This window comes from Echiichthys vipera (genome assembly GCF_963691815.1).
Source record: "Echiichthys vipera genome assembly, chromosome: 1".
NCBI classification, from domain to species: domain Eukaryota; kingdom Metazoa; phylum Chordata; class Actinopteri; order Perciformes; family Trachinidae; genus Echiichthys; species Echiichthys vipera.
Window position 1 is genome coordinate 12,574,926 of NC_139826.1, and position 18,844 is coordinate 12,593,769.

The 18,844-nt window shown below is 40.1% G+C and overlaps 2 protein-coding genes across 3 annotated transcripts; both read left to right on the top strand.

Moving 5' to 3' along the window:
* Window positions 1–511: 511 nt before the first annotated feature.
* Window positions 512–12,872, top strand: tars3 (threonyl-tRNA synthetase 3). 2 transcript variants are annotated; one of them, XM_083919423.1, is made up of 19 exons: window positions 512–840; window positions 1,187–1,273; window positions 1,545–1,732; window positions 1,957–2,080; window positions 2,887–3,011; window positions 3,247–3,364; window positions 3,691–3,755; window positions 3,857–3,935; window positions 4,174–4,320; window positions 5,608–5,706; window positions 7,758–7,924; window positions 8,039–8,201; window positions 8,364–8,501; window positions 9,834–9,911; window positions 9,999–10,099; window positions 10,551–10,655; window positions 11,434–11,506; window positions 11,614–11,728; window positions 12,362–12,872. In XM_083919423.1, the coding sequence occupies exons 1-19, from the start codon at window positions 520–522 to the stop codon at window positions 12,508–12,510; spliced, it is 2,442 nt and encodes an 813-aa protein (XP_083775549.1). In that variant the 5' UTR covers window positions 512–519; the 3' UTR covers window positions 12,511–12,872. The 2 variants fall into 2 exon arrangements, with proteins under 2 accessions (XP_083775549.1, XP_083775550.1); XM_083919424.1 differs by having other exon boundaries at window positions 1,548–1,732.
* Window positions 12,873–14,167: 1,295 nt separating this feature from the next.
* Window positions 14,168–18,608, top strand: tm2d3 (TM2 domain containing 3; the record flags this gene model as incomplete). Its single annotated transcript, XM_083940407.1, has 6 exons — window positions 14,168–14,273; window positions 14,969–15,070; window positions 15,770–15,930; window positions 16,199–16,376; window positions 17,080–17,155; window positions 17,294–18,608. 6 exons carry the CDS (start codon window positions 14,168–14,170, stop codon window positions 17,457–17,459), a joined length of 789 nt encoding a protein of 262 aa, XP_083796533.1. The 3' UTR covers window positions 17,460–18,608.
* Between the last annotated feature and the right edge of the window lie 236 nt (window positions 18,609–18,844).

Sequence of the window (18,844 nt, forward strand, 5' to 3'; positions counted from 1 at the left end):
TTTTTTCACAAAACAAAAAAAAGGCTTTTGTTGAAGTGCCTTGGTTACTTAAAAACACGCTAGTACAGCAGTGATATAGCCACAGCTGATATTCTACCAAATTCTGAACAATAAAAAAATAACAATATTTCAGAATAAATCAAACGTTAATATTTTTTCTCTAATTCTGATCTCCAGTGTATAATAGGCTAATCACTTTTGATTTGAATATGTATCCACTCGTTAACAGAAACTGATAGACACAAACACAAACAGTTGCATATGGCTATCATAGACTGTATAATTCAATAGAGATCATACGGTCTATGATGGCTATCTACTGTATTTTAAATTTAAATTTGTGTTTAAAAGAACAAAAATACCGTGCTCGTGTTATTTTATGTGTTTTGCTATCGTAGTTGCTTGTAGATTAAGTCATTCATTTCACTTTTTTTCTTTACTTGTTTGTAGATAGCGCTTTTATTTTTTCAAAAGCCTCCCCGGAAGTTGGCTGTTACTGTCGATGGTGGTCGTTTAAAGATGGCGAAGTGCATGGCTGCACGTTTGGCCGCCCAGGAGGAGCAAATTCGGCTCCTCTCCACTGAAATTTACACTCTCCGGGATGGGTTGAGCAGAGGAGTCGATGCCGCCGGTGTCGCGGAGGTCTCCCCGGAACTGGAGAGCCTGCGGGCCGAGAATGAGAAGCTCAATTACCGGCTGCTGCACCTCCGGCGAGGTCTGCGGGCGGAGCTGGAGCTGGAGGCGGCGCAGGGCAAGAAACACCAAGGCGTGAAGAGTGGCAAAGCTCCGGAGAAACTCACCAGCAAAGAGCAGCGGACTAACAACGGAGCCGATAGAAAGGTAGTAGTAAAGACCGGGACGGAACACGTTACCCAGTGTGTGACGGGATGAGGGGGACGGAGCTGCACCGTTGTGAGTAGCGGGCCTCTGTCCCGTGAAACCAAATGACAAACTGCACCATCTCATTTCCAGAAATAGCTAAACCACTCAGTGTCACAGTGTGTGCACGCTGAAAATACTGGACGTGTCCACTGACATTAATAATTACAGGGCAATAATGTGACACAGGAAGAATGAATGCTTAGAGCTTATTGTAAGTTAAGAGACACCCCACACACACACACACACACACACACACACACACACACACACACACACACAAACAAACTTCTCTGTTTGTGGACAGGTGCCAACCCCGGATACCAAACCAGGTGACAGGAACAAGAAGGAGAAGAAACAGGATAAGGGACAAGGAGACAGAGGTGTGAAAGAGGTGATTATTAAGGAAGCGCAGGACTTTAAAGTTGTTCTGCTCCTCTGTTCACCTGTTGTATCAACAAGGACACACAGCATTATTCAGTTCATCCAACAACAAAGAGTGTTTTCACCACAGTCTCTGCCTCTCACAAAACATGAGCAGTAAAATATTAACACTCTGATGTGATAAAAACAACCTAGCTTTGTCTATGCTTTAATTTCTCCTAAATGCCTTCATCACAGTAAATCCAAAATTTCTTGGATGGTTTTTACATTTCCTGCTGTAGCAGAAGTCTTTGCCTGGATTCGTCGCAGAGCGCCTCAGCCTCTACGAGGAGCTGAAGAGGGAGAGTGACGCCCTGCTGGCAAAGAGAGCTGCAGACAGCAAGCCCATCACTGTGGAGCTGCCAGACGGATGTAAGGTGGCAGGCAAAGCTTGGGTCACCACACCGTACCAGTTGGCTTGTGGCATCAGGTTAGTACTTAAACACCTGGCTAATTAAAGTTGTATCATCAATATAATTAGGTTTTTTAAAGGTAACAAATGGCATTTTCTGATGCAGCAGACTAGAGGGAGACGTGACTCTCCTTTTCTCCAATATTGTTCTAAATTGTTCTTTTCATTACGATGATGGAAATCCCTGCATTACATTTGGACATGGCACTATTGGAGCAGCTGTCTTGCACTTGGTCTTTCAGCCAGGGCCTAGCGGACAACGCTGTGATTTCTCGGGTGAATGGGGAGCTTTGGGACCTGGACAGACCCCTGGAAAAGGACTGCTCTCTCGAGATCTTGCGCTTTGACAATGAGGATGCTCAGGCTGTGAGTATATACAACTTTGAAATGGATTAATAAGAAAACATTTTAACACACGGCTAGTGCCTCCTAAGGTCGTCAAGATACCAGAATTATACTAGTATAAAAATAAGCCACTCGATTTTCTTTTTAAATTCCAGGGTTAAAAGGAAAGAAACTCTGTGGCACAGAAATAGGGTTTTTTATTTTATTCATTTATTTGAATTGACAACCTGCACACAGTGCTGGATCAGAAAAACACTGAACACGCATCAACACACAATTCATTATCTTTCCCATTGTTTCATCTTTGCAGCCTTGTGTTGAAAATATGATTGTAGATCTGTTTTTATTATATAGCTTTGGTGCTTTTGATACTATTGAATATGGATGTCATCATTTTAAACACGTGGTATTGAAAAAGTATCTCACTAGCAATTTTCTTCGTTAACCTCAGTGGATACAGAGGGACACCTCACATGTATTCTGTTGTACAGCAATATCTGTGATTTGCAATTCTAGTTTTGCATTGGCAAATCATTTGACTTACTTCATACATATATTTGATATACATTTATAAACCTTGTTTTATATAATGTAAATGCTGTTTGTGTTGTTCATCTGTCTGGGGATGAAAATGAGCTTTCAGTTGTTTCTCTGTATAATGCACCAGACTTGATTTATTGAAATGTATCTTTCTATTTTTGAACTGTACGATAGTTTATTCTACTAATCTTCTAGTTTGTTGTACGCATTCCCTGTCAAATGAACTTTGAATAAATAACTGAAGATGATTCAGCAAGTAATGCATACGTCATGATCTAATGTTCCAGGTGTATTGGCACTCCAGTGCTCACATACTGGGGGAGGCAATGGAGCACTTTTACGGAGGCTGTTTGTGTTATGGACCCCCCATTGAAAATGGTTTCTACTACGACATGTTCTTGGATGGACAGAAGTGAGCAAGTGTTTTTACTTTCGGTGTTTCCTCTGCATTTTCTTTTCTGGATTATGGAAAAATATTCAGACATGTAATCAAAGTCTAAAATAAGTCAGTCTTTATCCTTCATTTCACTGCTTTTCAAATCGGTTGGTGATAGTTTGCTTCGTTTTGCCAAAAGAAAATGCTTATTACAGAAAAGAGACTGCACTTCACGAGCACTAAATGAGCTGAATGTGTGTGCTTTTTCCAGGGGAGTGTCCAGTGCTGAGTTTGGGGACCTGGAGGGTTTGTGCAAGACTGTGGTGAAGGAAAAACAGCCCTTTGAGAGGCTTGAGATCAGCAAGGAGACACTGTTGAAGATGTTTAAGGTGAGAGAGAGAGAGAGTGCTCTCTAACCCATCTGCTGAGATCTTCTGCTTGTGTGAATTATGATTTTAATTATAGCATATTTGTGGTCTAGTTTTTCAAATGTTCAAAACTGTAAGTATTTGAGGGGCTATTGCCATGTGCCACTACTACTTCATGAACTGATGAGAAAAAGTCTCAGGCCACAAACTGAAATAGCCTGGCTTACACAGTCCTGTCTTTTAATTATTATTTTCATGTATGGAATATGGCAAAAGACACAAGACACTTAAATACTGCTTTTGCCCAGGATAACTTCGAACTAACCTGAGTTATTTGTATCTCTCAGTACAACAAATTCAAGTGCCGCATTCTGAATGAGAAAGTCAGCACCCCCACTACTACAGTCTACAGGTACGCTGTTTATAAGTAAGAAGAAGGAATATTAACCGGATCTTTTTATTTTGAGAAGATGTGTGAAATGAACTGTTCTGTAATTTATGAATCCTGGTTAGATGCGGACCCTTGATTGACTTGTGCAGAGGTCCCCATGTCAGACATACAGGCAAAATCAAGGCCATGAAGATCTACAAAGTAAGTGGAAACTCAATATTCAAAATTCACAAGCCCCAAACCAATGTATGTTGTTCTCGCATAATGATTTCTTTTGAAATGTCATCATCTCTCACCTTAATTATTCAAATAATACAACAAGTAATGTTCACATTTCAACACATTTCCCAGTTCTTGGCTTCTCTATAATCCGTAATCTTGTGCTAACGTGTAAATAATACAGAAAAAAAAGTAATCTCTCTTCTACACCTGTTAACAGAACTCTTCAACCTACTGGGAGGGCCGCTCTGACATGGAGACTCTACAGAGGATTTATGGGATTTCCTTCCCTGACTCAAAGATGCTGAAGGAGTGGGAACGTTTTCAGGAGGAGGCCAAGAATAGAGACCATCGCAAGATTGGCAAAGTGAGTCTCTGTGGGCAGTCGTGTCCAAGCCCACCCAGCTAGCTGAGGCCTAAAACCGTAGGCTGAAACCCAATACAAAGTGGATGTTGATTCATAATTGTATAGTATGATGGATGGAGCATCTCCTTTGAGGTCTTTTGTAAGAGTTTTTCCTCGTGAGAGTCTTAGGTTTGTGGTTTTTATGGATGTGGTGAAACCCTGAAATGGACCTGGACACAGTTCAGTTTCCAGGCAACCATGAACTGTAAAGATACAGTCAACAAAATACAACATCAAGCAGGGGTTAAGAAATCAAATCATCCTTTACAATGTTACCCGGTGATCACATTTTGTTGCAGTTTTGGGTATGAAAGAAAATAAATAAATAAATAAATAAATGGTCTTTTGCTGGTTTATACCAGCTGAGGGCACTGTGTTTCTTCATATTGACACATTTGGGAGCACTGTTAGTCATCTGAGCGCCCCAGCTGGTTACCCAGCATGGGAGACACAGACGGCAGCACCTCAGTTAGCACTGATAACAACACAGATCCATATTAAACCCAAGAGTCAAGATATTGCTGTTGATGCCAGTTGGAGGGAGGTGACAAAAATGACATGTTGTTTTAAAGATGGTGCTCTGTGGCATGATCCCAACCTGACTCTTATCATTTGCATAGTGCATCATGGGAGCAAAACACATTGAAAGCCTCTGGATTCAGTCCAATTGTGTTACCCGTTTGCACTGATCCTATTCGGTGCACCAGCAGGGATCTGTCTACGTTTCTATTGATTTTTAATCAAATTTGATCAAGCATATTATACCTCACCCATTTTGAGGTGTTCACATGAAACAAAATCACTGGTGTGTGAACATAAATGGGCGTTTTATTAAAAAAAAAGATTACTAATAAAACAGAAGGAAAGATTAGTTGAGTCATCTCCCACCAGACTAGCCTTGTCTTGGTCAGGCTTTATCTCAGGCTTAACCAATCAGTCAGATGAAAGTTCCTCTTTACTGCTGCACTCTAGAGTGCATGTGCAGTCCAAGAAGCACAATTACGTTTTCAAGTAGTCTGCGATCAAGGGTGTTTCTCTGAATATAGTCTGGCTTACTTGGATGTTCAGCGCTATCCATTTGCATAGGCACTGTCGCGGCATCCGGGCCGGTGTTTAGCACCGCTCAAGACTATTGTGATTGGTTTGAGAAATGCAAACAAGCCAGAATGCAACAGTTCTTTCTGGCTGTACCTGCGGATAATAAGGATATGTGAAGTTATTAAAAACTCTTCTTTCTCTTCTTCATAGGATCAGGAGCTGTTCTTCTTCCATGATCTCAGCCCTGGTAGTTGTTTCTTCATGCCACGTGGAGCCTACATCTACAACACACTCACAGAGTTCATCAGGGTAGGAGTGGTGGTGGCTCTTTTATTTGCACTTTATTAAGTTTCATTCTAAGCTACAAACGCCTTTAGATAATGACCTTTGTCTTTTCAAAAAAAGGCCAATCTTAAAGTCAAACCCAACCTAAAATCATTTTATTAATTTGCATATATTGCTATAGCCAAAATGAACAGTATGTGAATTATGTATAATTATATGTTTCCCATCCTACAGGATGCTAGAGAGGCAATTTTTTCATTATGTTGTTTTCAAATGGTTACAAAATCTTTTGTGACCTCCACATGGCAACCTTTGTTTTTTTGTGTTTTTTTTTTTTAAAGTGATTCTGAAAAACATTTCTTTTTTATAATAGGCTTTGGTTAAGAAATACTTATTTGGGAATCTCCACTGAGGAAATTCCAAAATACAAAAACAGAATGAGTACTCCACAGTGGTGCTGAAACACAAAACCACTTGAAAACACACCTGGTTCCATGAGGCTATGCTTAACATTTCCAGTGTACTTTTAATGATCGCCAGCTCATTGACATGCAGCCTGCTAACCCAGAACCTTTGCAAAACCAAGGAGCTCAAAGATAAGCGAAGAGTGCAATAGCAACCCGAATATTTTAGTTCAGCTCAGTCAGTTCAAATTCTGGTCAGACCCCAGGACGAGTCCTGACTGCTGTATAAACTGATTTATTCAGTCAAGCACCAAATATGTAACAAACTGAACATCATAAAGTTACTTCTAGTGTTTCGGAAGCCGCTACATTTCACCATTTGGTAATTATAATCTCAGTTAAGAGCAGACTGTGGTCTTTTCCAAAGTTGAGCAAACTTTAGTGCGACTGAACAGGAACATATCTCTGTGATGTATCTGCAGGGATGTGTTGACATCTTGAGGACTTTCACACACCAACACACCGGAACAAGCCAAGGAGACCTCACAGATATTGCACAGCATGTTGCAAGATCATTATCACGTCACTTCAGTCTGCTATCACTGTGTTAAAAAAAAAAGAAAGTGTGCTATGCATTTCCCTCTACATATCGCTAATAGTGAGAACCTCTGTTAATACCTCTGGCTTCTTATGACTGCAATGAATAAGAGGCAGTCGGTCATCCATCAACGCATGACATCAAAGTTTTGTATTTCTTCTACTTCTAAATAGTATTTGGTCAGGTGATGCTGACTGAGCATCCATGATATTTTAAGGCAAGGCAAATTTATTTGTGTAGCACGTTTTTCAACAACAATGTGATTCAAAGGGCTTTATATAAACCAATAAAAGCATTAGAAAGAAACACATATAAAATGACGTTTAGCTATAATAATAATAATAATAATGATGATGATGATAATGATAAACAAGAAAATCAAATGCAAGAGAAGTAGTTTCTGAAAAGGAATTTTCAATTGTCAATTATTCATTTAGTACAATGTTCAAGACAGGTAATAAAAGGTACAGTGCAGTAAAAGCAACTGATAAATTGTTTTATTTACGGAAAGGCAGTTTCAAACAGAAACGTCTTCAGTCTTGAATCAAAAGAGTGTTTCATGTTCAGTTCCACATATTCACAGTTTAAATCTTTCCAGTCAACTGGCTAAACTGGGCATTAAAGGGGACTCAAAAAACACATCTGAATATACCTTGTGTTCACCCGCTGTCTCAAACACTCAGTTTTAGCGCCTGTCTCTTCGGTCAATGTTTTCTTGATCGCTTTCTTTGCACTCTGTGATGTCACAGCTGTACAGACGTCTTAGCAGCTTGTTTAAAGACCTAGTTTCTGAATACGGGCTGTGTGCATTTCTCTGTGGATTGAGCGTTTTGAAACAGTATTTATATAGCACCCTGATCTTCTTTATAATCAAAACAGACATCAAAATCTTACGTTTTACAAAATGCATCCATTTCAAATTGTCTTGCTTCAGGCAAACAAAACGATAAAAAAAACCTACAGGATCTCATTTTTCTTTGCTTGGGTTTCAGTCATGATTCAGTTCAGCTAAAGTACCTGTGCAGTCCTTCTGGCGAGTTTAGCTTGTTTATGCGGTTTTGTTGTTTTTCCAGGATGAGTACTGGAGAAGAGGCTTTCAGGAAGTAGCCTCCCCCAACATTTATAACAGCAAACTGTGGGAGACATCTGGCCACTGGCAACACTACAGCGAAAACATGTTCTCCTTCCCTGTGGAGGAGGACATCTTTGCACTCAAGCCCATGAACTGTCCCGGACACTGGTAAATTTGGATCACTCAGAGAGTAAACATTTGAAGTGTTTCCCCAAGTGGTGTAAATCAGTACAAACATTATTTTACAGTCATTTGATGTCCTGCTCTCTGGTTGTCCTACAGTCTGATGTTCAGCCACAGGCCTCGCTCGTGGAGGGAGCTTCCTCTGAGGCTGGCAGATTTCGGAGTCCTCCACAGGAACGAGCTGTCGGGAACGTTAACTGGGCTGACCAGAGTGCGCCGGTTCCAGCAAGATGACGCTCACATTTTCTGCACCATGGATCAGGTGACCACATCAGGCGTTTTCAGCACTTTCAAGGGTTGTTGTGCAGGCAGATTTTTGTTATTTTTATCTTTAAACATGTGAAAAACAGTTCAGAAAAACAAGTACCGACTTATTTTTGAGTTTCCTGCATTCTGAATCATCTTTTTCTTCTTTTTCCCACAGATCGAGTCAGAGATGAAGGGCTGTTTGGACTTCCTCCGCTGTGTTTACGATGTGTTTGGATTCTCCTTTCAGCTTCACCTCTCCACTCGTCCAGAGAAGTATCTGGGCGACATCGCTGTGTGGAACCAGGCTGAGAAGGTAAACTGCATCCTGCATCGTAATGATTTTTGAAGGTGGAAAATTAACTCCAGGTACCTGAAAAATCAGACTTTGTATTCCAGGTGTTAGGCACTGCTTTGGTGGCACACACTATACAATGCAGGGACCTCAGTTATTAGCATAAACATGCTCAAGTTGACTCTGACTTGGCACGGTTGATGAAAGCGTTGGTTAACTGCTGTTTGATCATACAGAGGCTCAGATGGACATTGTTGCAGCTAAACAACTCCATCGTTCTCTTGTTCTCTCTTAGTCCAGGTGAATAGGAAACTGTTCTTTCCTTGGACAAAACAAAGATAATATATAGCACTCACCAGAATGTCACTGACAAATATTTATATAGTATAACATTGCTCCCTGTAGTAATGCAAAATTTGTTCAGGAGTAGTTCAAGATACAGTACATTCTAGAAACTAATTCATGACAATCACCATTGGATCCCCAATATCTGTCCCGCCAAAGTGGATTTACTCAAACATAGGACACTTTCTACTAGGGCTGTCGCAAATTCCTCTTAAACAAAAAAAAAATAAATTTGACACACGACTGTTCTGCAGCTGCTCTCTGTTGATCACACAGCAACGGAGCGTGAGGAGAAGAAAAAGAGAGAAGCGCCCGTAAATGACAGCAAAACACAGTAAAGACTCTCACACTTAGCTGAAATGTAAACACCATGCTGCAATTTATTTATTTATTTTTGAGCATGCAGTACCCTTTGAGGTTATTTTGGAGAATATTCTGGACAGTATTATCATTGTTTATGATTGTTACAATAATAATAAACATACATTTGCGTAGAGCAAGCGAATTTGTCCACTCCCACTTAGAATAGATAAAAACTGTGTTAACTGTGTTAACAATGGACAATTATGCGAATACTGCCGATTTTAATATTCTAATCGATTTACAACCATACTTTCTGCACAGGTTGCTTCACTGTGCTTTACTGTCTCTCTCTCCAGCAGCCTAAATGTCAAGAGTCCTTAAAATGGACCAGTTGATGCATTAATGTTGATTTTTGCTTCCATTAATGTTGATTTTAGCATCCAGTTGTTAAGAAAAACTCCTTTTTAAAACAAATGTTCAACATACAATGATTCGTTTGAAATGTGTGGTTGTCCAGTATGGTGCTCATATTTTCATTCTTTTCACCATTACTTTTGTGGACATCTTGCATGAAAAATGATCATTTCTAATGTAAATGTAGAGGTGTATTAGGCAGTGGACCTCTGTTCTTCGGCCTCCTTCACAGTAATTGCTTTTCATTGTTTTGTATTAAAGAATATGTTAATGCTTGTCTCATGTTTGCAGCAACTGGAGAATAGCCTGAATGAGTTTGGAGAGCCATGGAAGCTCAACCCTGGAGACGGAGCTTTTTATGGCCCTAAGGTAGGAACATTTGATGCTTCCTGCCAAATACAAAAGCCTTTTAATCCTGAGGTCTATAACATCCTGTGACTTTCTGTGCTGTTGCAGATTGACATTAAGATCAAAGATGCAATTGGACGTTACCACCAGTGTGCAACCATTCAGCTGGACTTCCAGCTGCCTATCCGCTTCAACCTGACCTTTGTGGGGTGAGTCACCTATTCAAAACATGAGCCTGAGTGCTAAGCTGCACCAAGGGTCCAATTTGAATTCTCTCCTTAATAAGGTGTCTCAGCTTGCACGCTGTGTTCCAAAGAGTCGCGTGTTCCAGAGGCGAAGACTTGTGTATACACATTTGAACTAATTGAGCAGGTGACGGGTTGATTCACCAGGAACTTCAATTTGTAAATCAAGCATAGGGAAACATTTCACATCCTATATTGCAATAGACAGCAGGCAGTCAGCTCAGGATTACAAAGGGGGGCTTAAAGAGACAGGCGCTAAAACGGAGAGTTTCAGACAGAGGGTGAATACAGGTATACTCAGACAGACAGTATGAAATGATTATTGTGTTTTTTGAACATTAAAGCATGTAAACCTTATATACAAATATGAACCTGAAAATGAGCATAATATGTTCTCTTATGCAATGTCTTACAGGAAGGATGGGGATGACAAAGCTCGTCCAGTCATCATCCACCGCGCCATCTTGGGCTCAGTGGAGAGGATGATTGCCATTCTCACGGAGAACTATGCAGGGAAATGGTGAGGCACTTTCTGTTTGCTCTTGCATTTGAGAGCTTCAGTTTGAACAAAATGTTATCACATTAAACTAAATGAACCAAAATCCGCTTTGCTCACTGCCTTGATCTGTCCGATATCGCAAAGGAGAGATACCGCAGGTTCTTCCTCCTCCTTGCTGCTGTCAGACTTTATAATCAACACTGCTTCAAGTAGACTGTTACCAAAACTGACAATTAACTTGTACAATATCAATGTTCACCTAACTGTGCAATACCAATATCTCCTATTCAACCTTCCACTCTGTTTACTTATCATATTTAGCTTTTTACTGTTTTACTGTTGCTTGCCTTTTTTACTGTTTAAGTTACTTTTTAACTGTTAACTTGCATTTTTACTGCTAGCTTTTTACTGTTTACATATTCATTATATCTTGCTTTTGTTATTTGCACTATCCTCTTTGCTGCTGTAACACTGGACACTTCCCCACTGTGGGACTAATATACAAGGAGTGTCTCATATGTTCAGCGATGTTTCAACGGATGTCAATTGTAATTATTCTAGATATTTTGTGTTACAATACAATTTTCGGGGTGATTATGTGTGACTTGCCATCTTGTTTGAGTGCCAAACTATCGACTGTATTGTCCTCTCCTTTCTGGTATAATTTAAGCATCCCCACACCATAAAGATTTCTCCTAAGAGTTCCTTTTTGTCAGGCAGACATGTAGGTGGTAAAGTTGTTGCATCAGTATATCACTGTGAAGATCATTTCATGACCATCTGTCTTTCCTTCCACCAGGCCTCTGTGGCTCTCTCCACGTCAGGTGATGTTAGTGCCTGTCAACCCCTCCTTAGAGGATTACGCAAAGAGGGTATGTCTTCCACTTCCTCATCTTGACCACATTTAAGTAGAGTCATGTGAGTGCATTCAGATTTTATAATGCTGTACTATAAATGGATTATTTTCCCCACCTGTCAGGTGTGTAAGCAGTTTACAGACGCTGGTTTCATGGCAGATGCTGATCTAGACTCCAGCTGTCTTCTAAACAAGAAAATCCGCAATGCTCAGTTGGCCCAATATAACTTCATTCTCGGTAAGAAAATGTACCGCCCAATGTACTTTTGAGAGCACTGATTGAGAGCAGCAACAATGGGGTGATAATGTTCTTCAGTGTGGGCTGCAATCACTTCAAAAGTATATTTAATTGGTTACCTTCAACACAATTCAGTCTGTTTTTCAAGACATTGTATTGCATTTCTTGTGAAATTTGTTTTCTCCTTTTAAAGCTGATTGGTTAATCTAAGTGTTCTATTTTTAGTTAGTAGGAGACAGCACAATGTAGTGAAAAGAAGTATAATATTTTCGATTCAGTTTCAAATTTAAAGGGTCACACCAAACTAAAGATTTAGTTAAAGGGCATCAGTGAAGATTAGGCAACTAAAGCAAGTTTAATGAAAGGACTGTAGCAATTATTTAGCTTATGTGCAAAGTTAAGTGTCCCCTGATGACATGGAAAAGCCCAAATCAGCATTCTTAATTGGTTCACTATAAATGACTATGAACCTCCAAGTTGGCAACCAACTACCCACAGTTGTTGAATTCAGCTCCACACAGTGGGGAATATGTTAGGGTAGCCGTGCATGTGTTCCCAGGGTAAAATTATTTAATTTATTTGTGGTGTAAACAAGCCTGTGTCAAGCTGTTGTATTTTCTTGTGTCTTGGCAGTGGTTGGAGAAAAGGAGAAGATGACTAGCGGCGTAAATGTGCGCACGAGGGACAACAAAGTCCATGGAGAACTCACGGTGGCCGAGGTGCTGGCTCGCCTGACCCTGCTCAAACAATGCCGCTGTCCAAACGCAGAGGAGGAGTTCTGATCAAGAAAAAGAACAACAGACTTTTGCATTGGAATAGCTCAGCTGCGGTCAGATGAGCAGTAAAGGGAAAAGGGATGGTACATGTAAAGATGGTACAGTGAAAGTGTAGTACATAGAGCAGAAACCAGACTGAGCCTATAGTCTGTGAGTAAATGTGATGAATGGGGCTATACAATGTGTGAAGGGTGGAAAAGGACATGTTTGTGGTGCAGCGGGTATTAAATCATGTCATAGTCTATCTGAAGGGAAGCTACTTGATAAAACAATGTGATCATTGTCGTAATGAAGGAAATATGAATCTGGCACTGATTTTTTTCACAAAGGTCTGTCTCGGTGGGGAACCCCAGAAATAAAATGAATCTACTAAATGTGAGAGTTAAGTTTTTTTTTGTTTTTTTTAATCTTTCTCAAAAGAGGAGATTGTTTTTACAAGAATGATATGTTGTGATAAACAGCAGTAGGATTATTTTGTAGAACGGGCAGCCTTCCAGGGATTTGCTTGATTTGGTTTACTCTTTCCAAAGAAATAATGTGTTACTGAGCCGGTGTTTTAGTCAGTAGGTTTGTGCATAGGTTCACAGTTGTCACCAATGAAAATACTGTAACAACCCTTCATGGCTGCAGTGATTGTATTTACCTAGCATACTGGGCCACACCCTTCTATCTACAGCATGCAATGATCTGGAACAAATGACAGTGAAATTTATTTCTCCCATACTTCCTGTTTCCACATTAGTGCTCTTGTTCTTGTAAGAGGACAGTGTCAGTGTTTTTACATAATTAATACCCGACAAACACCAAATTAAATGCGACCTAACGGGGAAAACTGAAAAGGTTGACATTTATAGATCACAGGATTTTGTGGGTGGAAGGCAGTGGGGGCAGGAAGTTCTGCTGCCGGTTATGCTGCGTTTAAAATCATGGGAAAGATGGCACACAGACTCTTTCATATAATCTTTTAGGGGTTTTGGTGATACAGGCCTAGTGTTATATTTTAACAAGTTTTTGAATTTCGACAGCGCCAACCGTAATTATAGATGTGAACTTTATACATGTACTGAATGGAAGACATGACATTTAATGTCAGTGCAGTTCTAATGATCCAGATTGCTGTTTGTTTGTGCTGGTGGGCCCAAGGTTAACGTTTAACTTAAATATGTCACTTCTAATCAAGACATGCGAATGGTTGAGTGTGACAAACGCATCATGAACAATTATTGTCAGCTCTATATTTACTCCATGGGTGCTAATAAATACATATTTATAAGCAACAGATTTATAGACCATTAGAAGAATATATTTGATTAACTTTCTTGAGGTCATATGTTTATTCTTATTGTATAATGAATTTACCCCTTTTGTGGTGTGATTCACTGTGTATCCCATTATAATTTTTGAAATTTGTGCTGTATGCATGTCCTATGTACTTTGTGATTTATTCTACTCTCTGAAATTGTATTGTGTATTTCTGTCTGACTATGATTGTAATTTTTCATGAAAAAAAACTTACTCTATGCCGTCGTCACGATTTGAATCACCGTTAGATGATCAAACAAGAGCGCTTGCTTCTTCTTGCCTCAGACAAGCAGAGGGTCGCGGACAGTTGCTTCTTTTCTTACAGTACCTGAACGCAGCTTTGGTGTGCTGCGCTGCAACAATGGCCACTGTCTGTCAGACATGGAGACCGGACCGAGGACGGTGCTTCAAAACATACGGAATTGTTATCGTGTTGTTTATGGACCTGGTCTTACAATGTGTTAACGGTATGTTAACGATACGCTGGACTCGCGTAACGTTATGTGGAAAGATTACATAAGTCGTTATCGTACTATAACGTTAGCTTCCTCCAACAGAGTTAGCATTACTTGGTTAGCCAGCTAGCGTTAAAGCTAATGTGTGAACCTAGCTTGTTAGCAATGATGCGTTGTGTAGCGCTTGAACAGTTGCTTATCTAATACAAAAGGCATATTGGTTAGTACCAACGTGGTTGATTGACAGAATATGAGAGCTAACGGTTGACTGCCCTTGCTAATTTACAAGAAGTGGCACGAGCCAGTAACCTACCCAGTACATCTAATGTTAAACAGTAACGTTAGCTTTCTTAGCTTAGATGTTTTATTAAAATATAATCAAGACGTTACAGTCCTTATTTTTTAACATGTACTAGCCTTCTCATTTCTATCCAGCCATGCCTTATTGGCGTGTCTGCCTCTTATAACACGCTAATGCAGCCAACGTTAGTGGACATTACTTAATAATCCACAGTCTGCACAATATGCTTGCATATAGAGCATGTATTTCACAGTTGTAAACAAACATAAATGTGTCTCAGTTGATTTGCTGTTGCATCCACTGACCGGAAGTTAACAATGACCCACACTGTTGCCTAGCAATGGAGTTCCATTTAAAGGGTCTAATTATAGCAGTTGGACTGAGGTTTTGTCTGGTTGTCTGCCAGGGTACCTGAGCTCTCCTCATGTTGGCCAGGAGCCCCCCTACACCAGAGATGCCCAGCATGGACCTGTCATCACCAGCCCAGTGGTGCCTGCTGCAGCCTCAGGTAAACACATCAGTTATAAATCATCATTAATCATATTGACTGTAACCTTTATTTCACAATGAATACTTAAAGGGACCCTTTCTCAGATTGTTTTCTTAGCACATACCTACAAAGAAGTATGCCTCTATTGAGAATTAGTAGGTAACCTTAGTCTCTGATTAATAGCATGTTGATTATTTTAAGGCAAGGCAAGGCAACTTTATTTGTAAAGCACTTTTCATACACAAGGCAGACTCAAAGGCAAACTTTAAATCATACATTATTTAGGTAGGCTCAGCTAACTGTCAAATGCATTTAGATTTTCAACATAATAACTATTCCTTCTCACCCCTGTATCACATCTAAAAGAATGCTGCTCTTGTGTCACCGAGGCTTCAGTTACAGTTAATGACTTTTCAACAGGGCAACAACTGTTTTTTATTTTTTTATTTCTGCTTGCCAGCAGGCAGCGTTTAATGGGGAAATCAGGAGAATGGCTTTGCTCAAGTGCTCCTCGTTGGCTTTTGTTGATGGAAGAGTGTTAGTCATATAACTCCCACAGCCTCATCTCAATTTGGATATTCAAAGGAAAGCAGTTACAAGTGTATTGCCACACATTAATGATCCCAGACAGAAAATCATGCAGTTGCACCAAAGCTTTAGGTCGATTATTTTTGCTAAAAATGGAAAGACTGTAACTTAATGTTTTCTGTTTCGCAGTGTCTCCTACAGACGACGAGAGCTACACTTCCAAGTGCCCCAGTGGGGGTTTGTGCAGTCGCCTGCCAGCTGATTGCATGCACTGCAATTACCAACACAACTGCACCTACAGGAAACCAGCTTCCTTCACTTGTAAACCCAAAAAAGGAGTTCACTGTATAGTGAGTAGCAGTTATTCTTGGGGTATATCTATGTTGTGTAAGAGGATGTGTCTACTCAGAAGTCTATACCTTGTTAAGCTCATTGATAAAAAGGGAATTGAAACATGTCGTGCTTGTAGCATTTGTTTCAGCTCTGAAACTGAAAGTGATTTAAATGTTGCTTGACAAAAGTACCCAAGACAAATAGTGTATGTGTGGTGAAAATTTGTGATGCTTTAATATGGGAATATCTGTGTATTGATGACCGGATGTTTTTTTGTATTTGTAGGGAGAGTCGGGGGAGCAGCAGCCAACCAACTTCTCTCTCTCCATCACCTGTCAGTTCTGCTGGCAGCTAGACCCGTCCCAGTACCGCTGCTCAAACTCTACCAACTGTATGACAGTGTCCTGCCCACGCAAGCGCTACAATGCCACCTGTGATGTGTTAGACCATGTACATTGTCTAGGTATGATAAAGGCTCTCCTGTGAAGCCTGCTTGGTTTCATTCTTTACCTTGAGTGGGGTAACTGTGTTTCAGTAAGGCACTGTAGACCTGAGTAAGTGGGAGTTTCACAGATTTTCTTATCGAGTTAAATCAAATGTACAAGTAAAATGTACAAAATTGGTCTCAAACAAAAATGTTAGTCATTCATGTTTTCCCTTAAGTTTGCCAGGTGGGGTTATAATTTGATAACTTTATTGTATCTACAGAATCACATTTAACAATAACCCATTTTATACAGACTGCCCAGGGCGAGAATGCTGTTCTGAATAAAAGGTACATACACAAATTTTGGGTGGGCACATTTTTCCACCATTAAGCTGTCAGTGGAGGTAGTAACGCGCCAAAAAAAGGACAGCAGACATGATGGAACTACACACATACACTAGATGCAGACGCTGTTGTGTTAGATGCCAAGCCTATTTTTCTTCCAAAATGCTGGCTTGCTTTCTAAAATCATTATACGAAATGTGTCATTGAGTGAATTTTGGCAGATCGTGATGACAAAACTCGATGGACCGCCAGTGCTCAGCAATTCGTGCACCATCATGACACAGAGCTGGATTTGGATCACCAAAATATACCTTAATGCAAAAACTGTTGTGCTTTCTTGTTTTGAACATCAGGACCTCTGTCCGTATCTACTAAATGTCGTTTTCTTCTGTAGGTAAAAGACGTTTTCAGAAACGTTTATTTTGTAACTGGACTGGTGGATACAAATGGTCAACGGCCTTAGCGCTCAGGTAAACCTGCTGCTGGTATCACAAATTATGACCGGCTTTAATGCTGGAAACATTCTACAAATTTCTAATTGAATGAGGATGTGTGCTCTGATAGCATCTTTGACTCTGTTCTGTGTTCTCTCTCATGTCTTTCTGTAGCATTACACTTGGTGGTTTTGGGGCTGATCGGTTTTATCTGGGCCAGTGGAGAGAGGGTCTGGGCAAACTGTTCAGTTTCGGAGGCCTGGGAATTTGGACTTTGATAGATGTTCTCCTGATAGGAGTTGGTTATGTGGGACCCGCTGACGGTTCTCTCTACATCTGAAGCAAAGCTCTGGAGACATGGCTGGATGGTTTGTGCCCTCTTCCCCTTCACACCGCTTCACTCTCAAAGATCGAAGATCTGAGATACTGTGTTCTTGGCACGTTTGCCTGCCCAAGCTCGCTGCGCAACACGTCCTCATCCCATCTGCTAACAGGCAGGAAGTGTTTTCCTCATTACACCAACGATGAATCTACCCACACAACCATCAGATCAATCCCAATCATTCTGCGTCCGTCTCCTGTTGAGATTCTGCAGATGGATCTGTGCAGGGAGATGAGGAGCCAGTCATTATGTTCATCTGATAGGTTTTGTTTCGTGTGGAGAAGCGCTTTCACAGAAATCCTGCCACCTTTGGAGTTGCAGGTTGTGCCTTCCTTATTACAAGGTTAATGCATTAATGGGGGGACAAATGTAACTATGGCTGCAGAGTTTTTTATGGCGACACAATAGATAACCTGAACGGTAATATTTCTGTCCTGAATGAAAGCATGAATATGCAGAAGGGAATTGTTCAGGTATTTTTATTGACAACAGACAGTTGGTCATGTGGAGTTGAACAGTTACTTTACATGTACTTTATTTTCACCACATTGAGTTAGGCCACACATGTAAGTGCATTACCTTTTCATAAACTCAAAACAAATGTTGGAAATTTAAAGTTCATGGAAAAAGTTCATATGTTATGAAAAAAAAAATGCATAAGAGCTACTGTATCTTCATACTGGAACTGGTAGAGAACCAGAAAAAAAGGCAGAGGCAAGAACGCTTTCATCACTTACTGCAACATGTACTCTAAGTTTTGGGAAACAGAAAGTAATCTAACAGTGTATGTACATGATTATTATTGACACACTTTGAATGAGCTGCACTAGCAAACTGCAGGTTCTTGTGGTTTCCCGTGTTGGAGATATTGGAGATATCCTGTGCATTTAGCTGGTATTTTTCCTCACTTGTTAGTATTAGTATTAGTATTCTTCACATTGTAAAAAGTAATTCTCTGTATTAACACTGTAAGATCTTTGCTTGAGACGGTGGTACAAATGGGCTCACCTCCCACTTCTTGTAAATATATTTTTAGTGTCAGTTCATTCAAATCTGTTTCAAACACTGTAAATGACATTTTTTTAAGTTATGTAAATAAAATTGTGAAATATATGTGGTTATCTAATTGTATTTGCAGTACTAGCGTATGTATTTATATGAGAGCTATAATGTTTTCGTTAACTAGTTGGTTTATGGTAGAATTGGATGGGGCCCCACTGTTCCAGTACAGTTCAGGTTTTGCAAAAAGGGAAGTGGAAGGCACAAGCAATCAGATGACAAGACGAAGCACAGTTTTGTTGTTAGGAAAAACCACATATGGAAAGCTTTTAAAATTCAGAAGT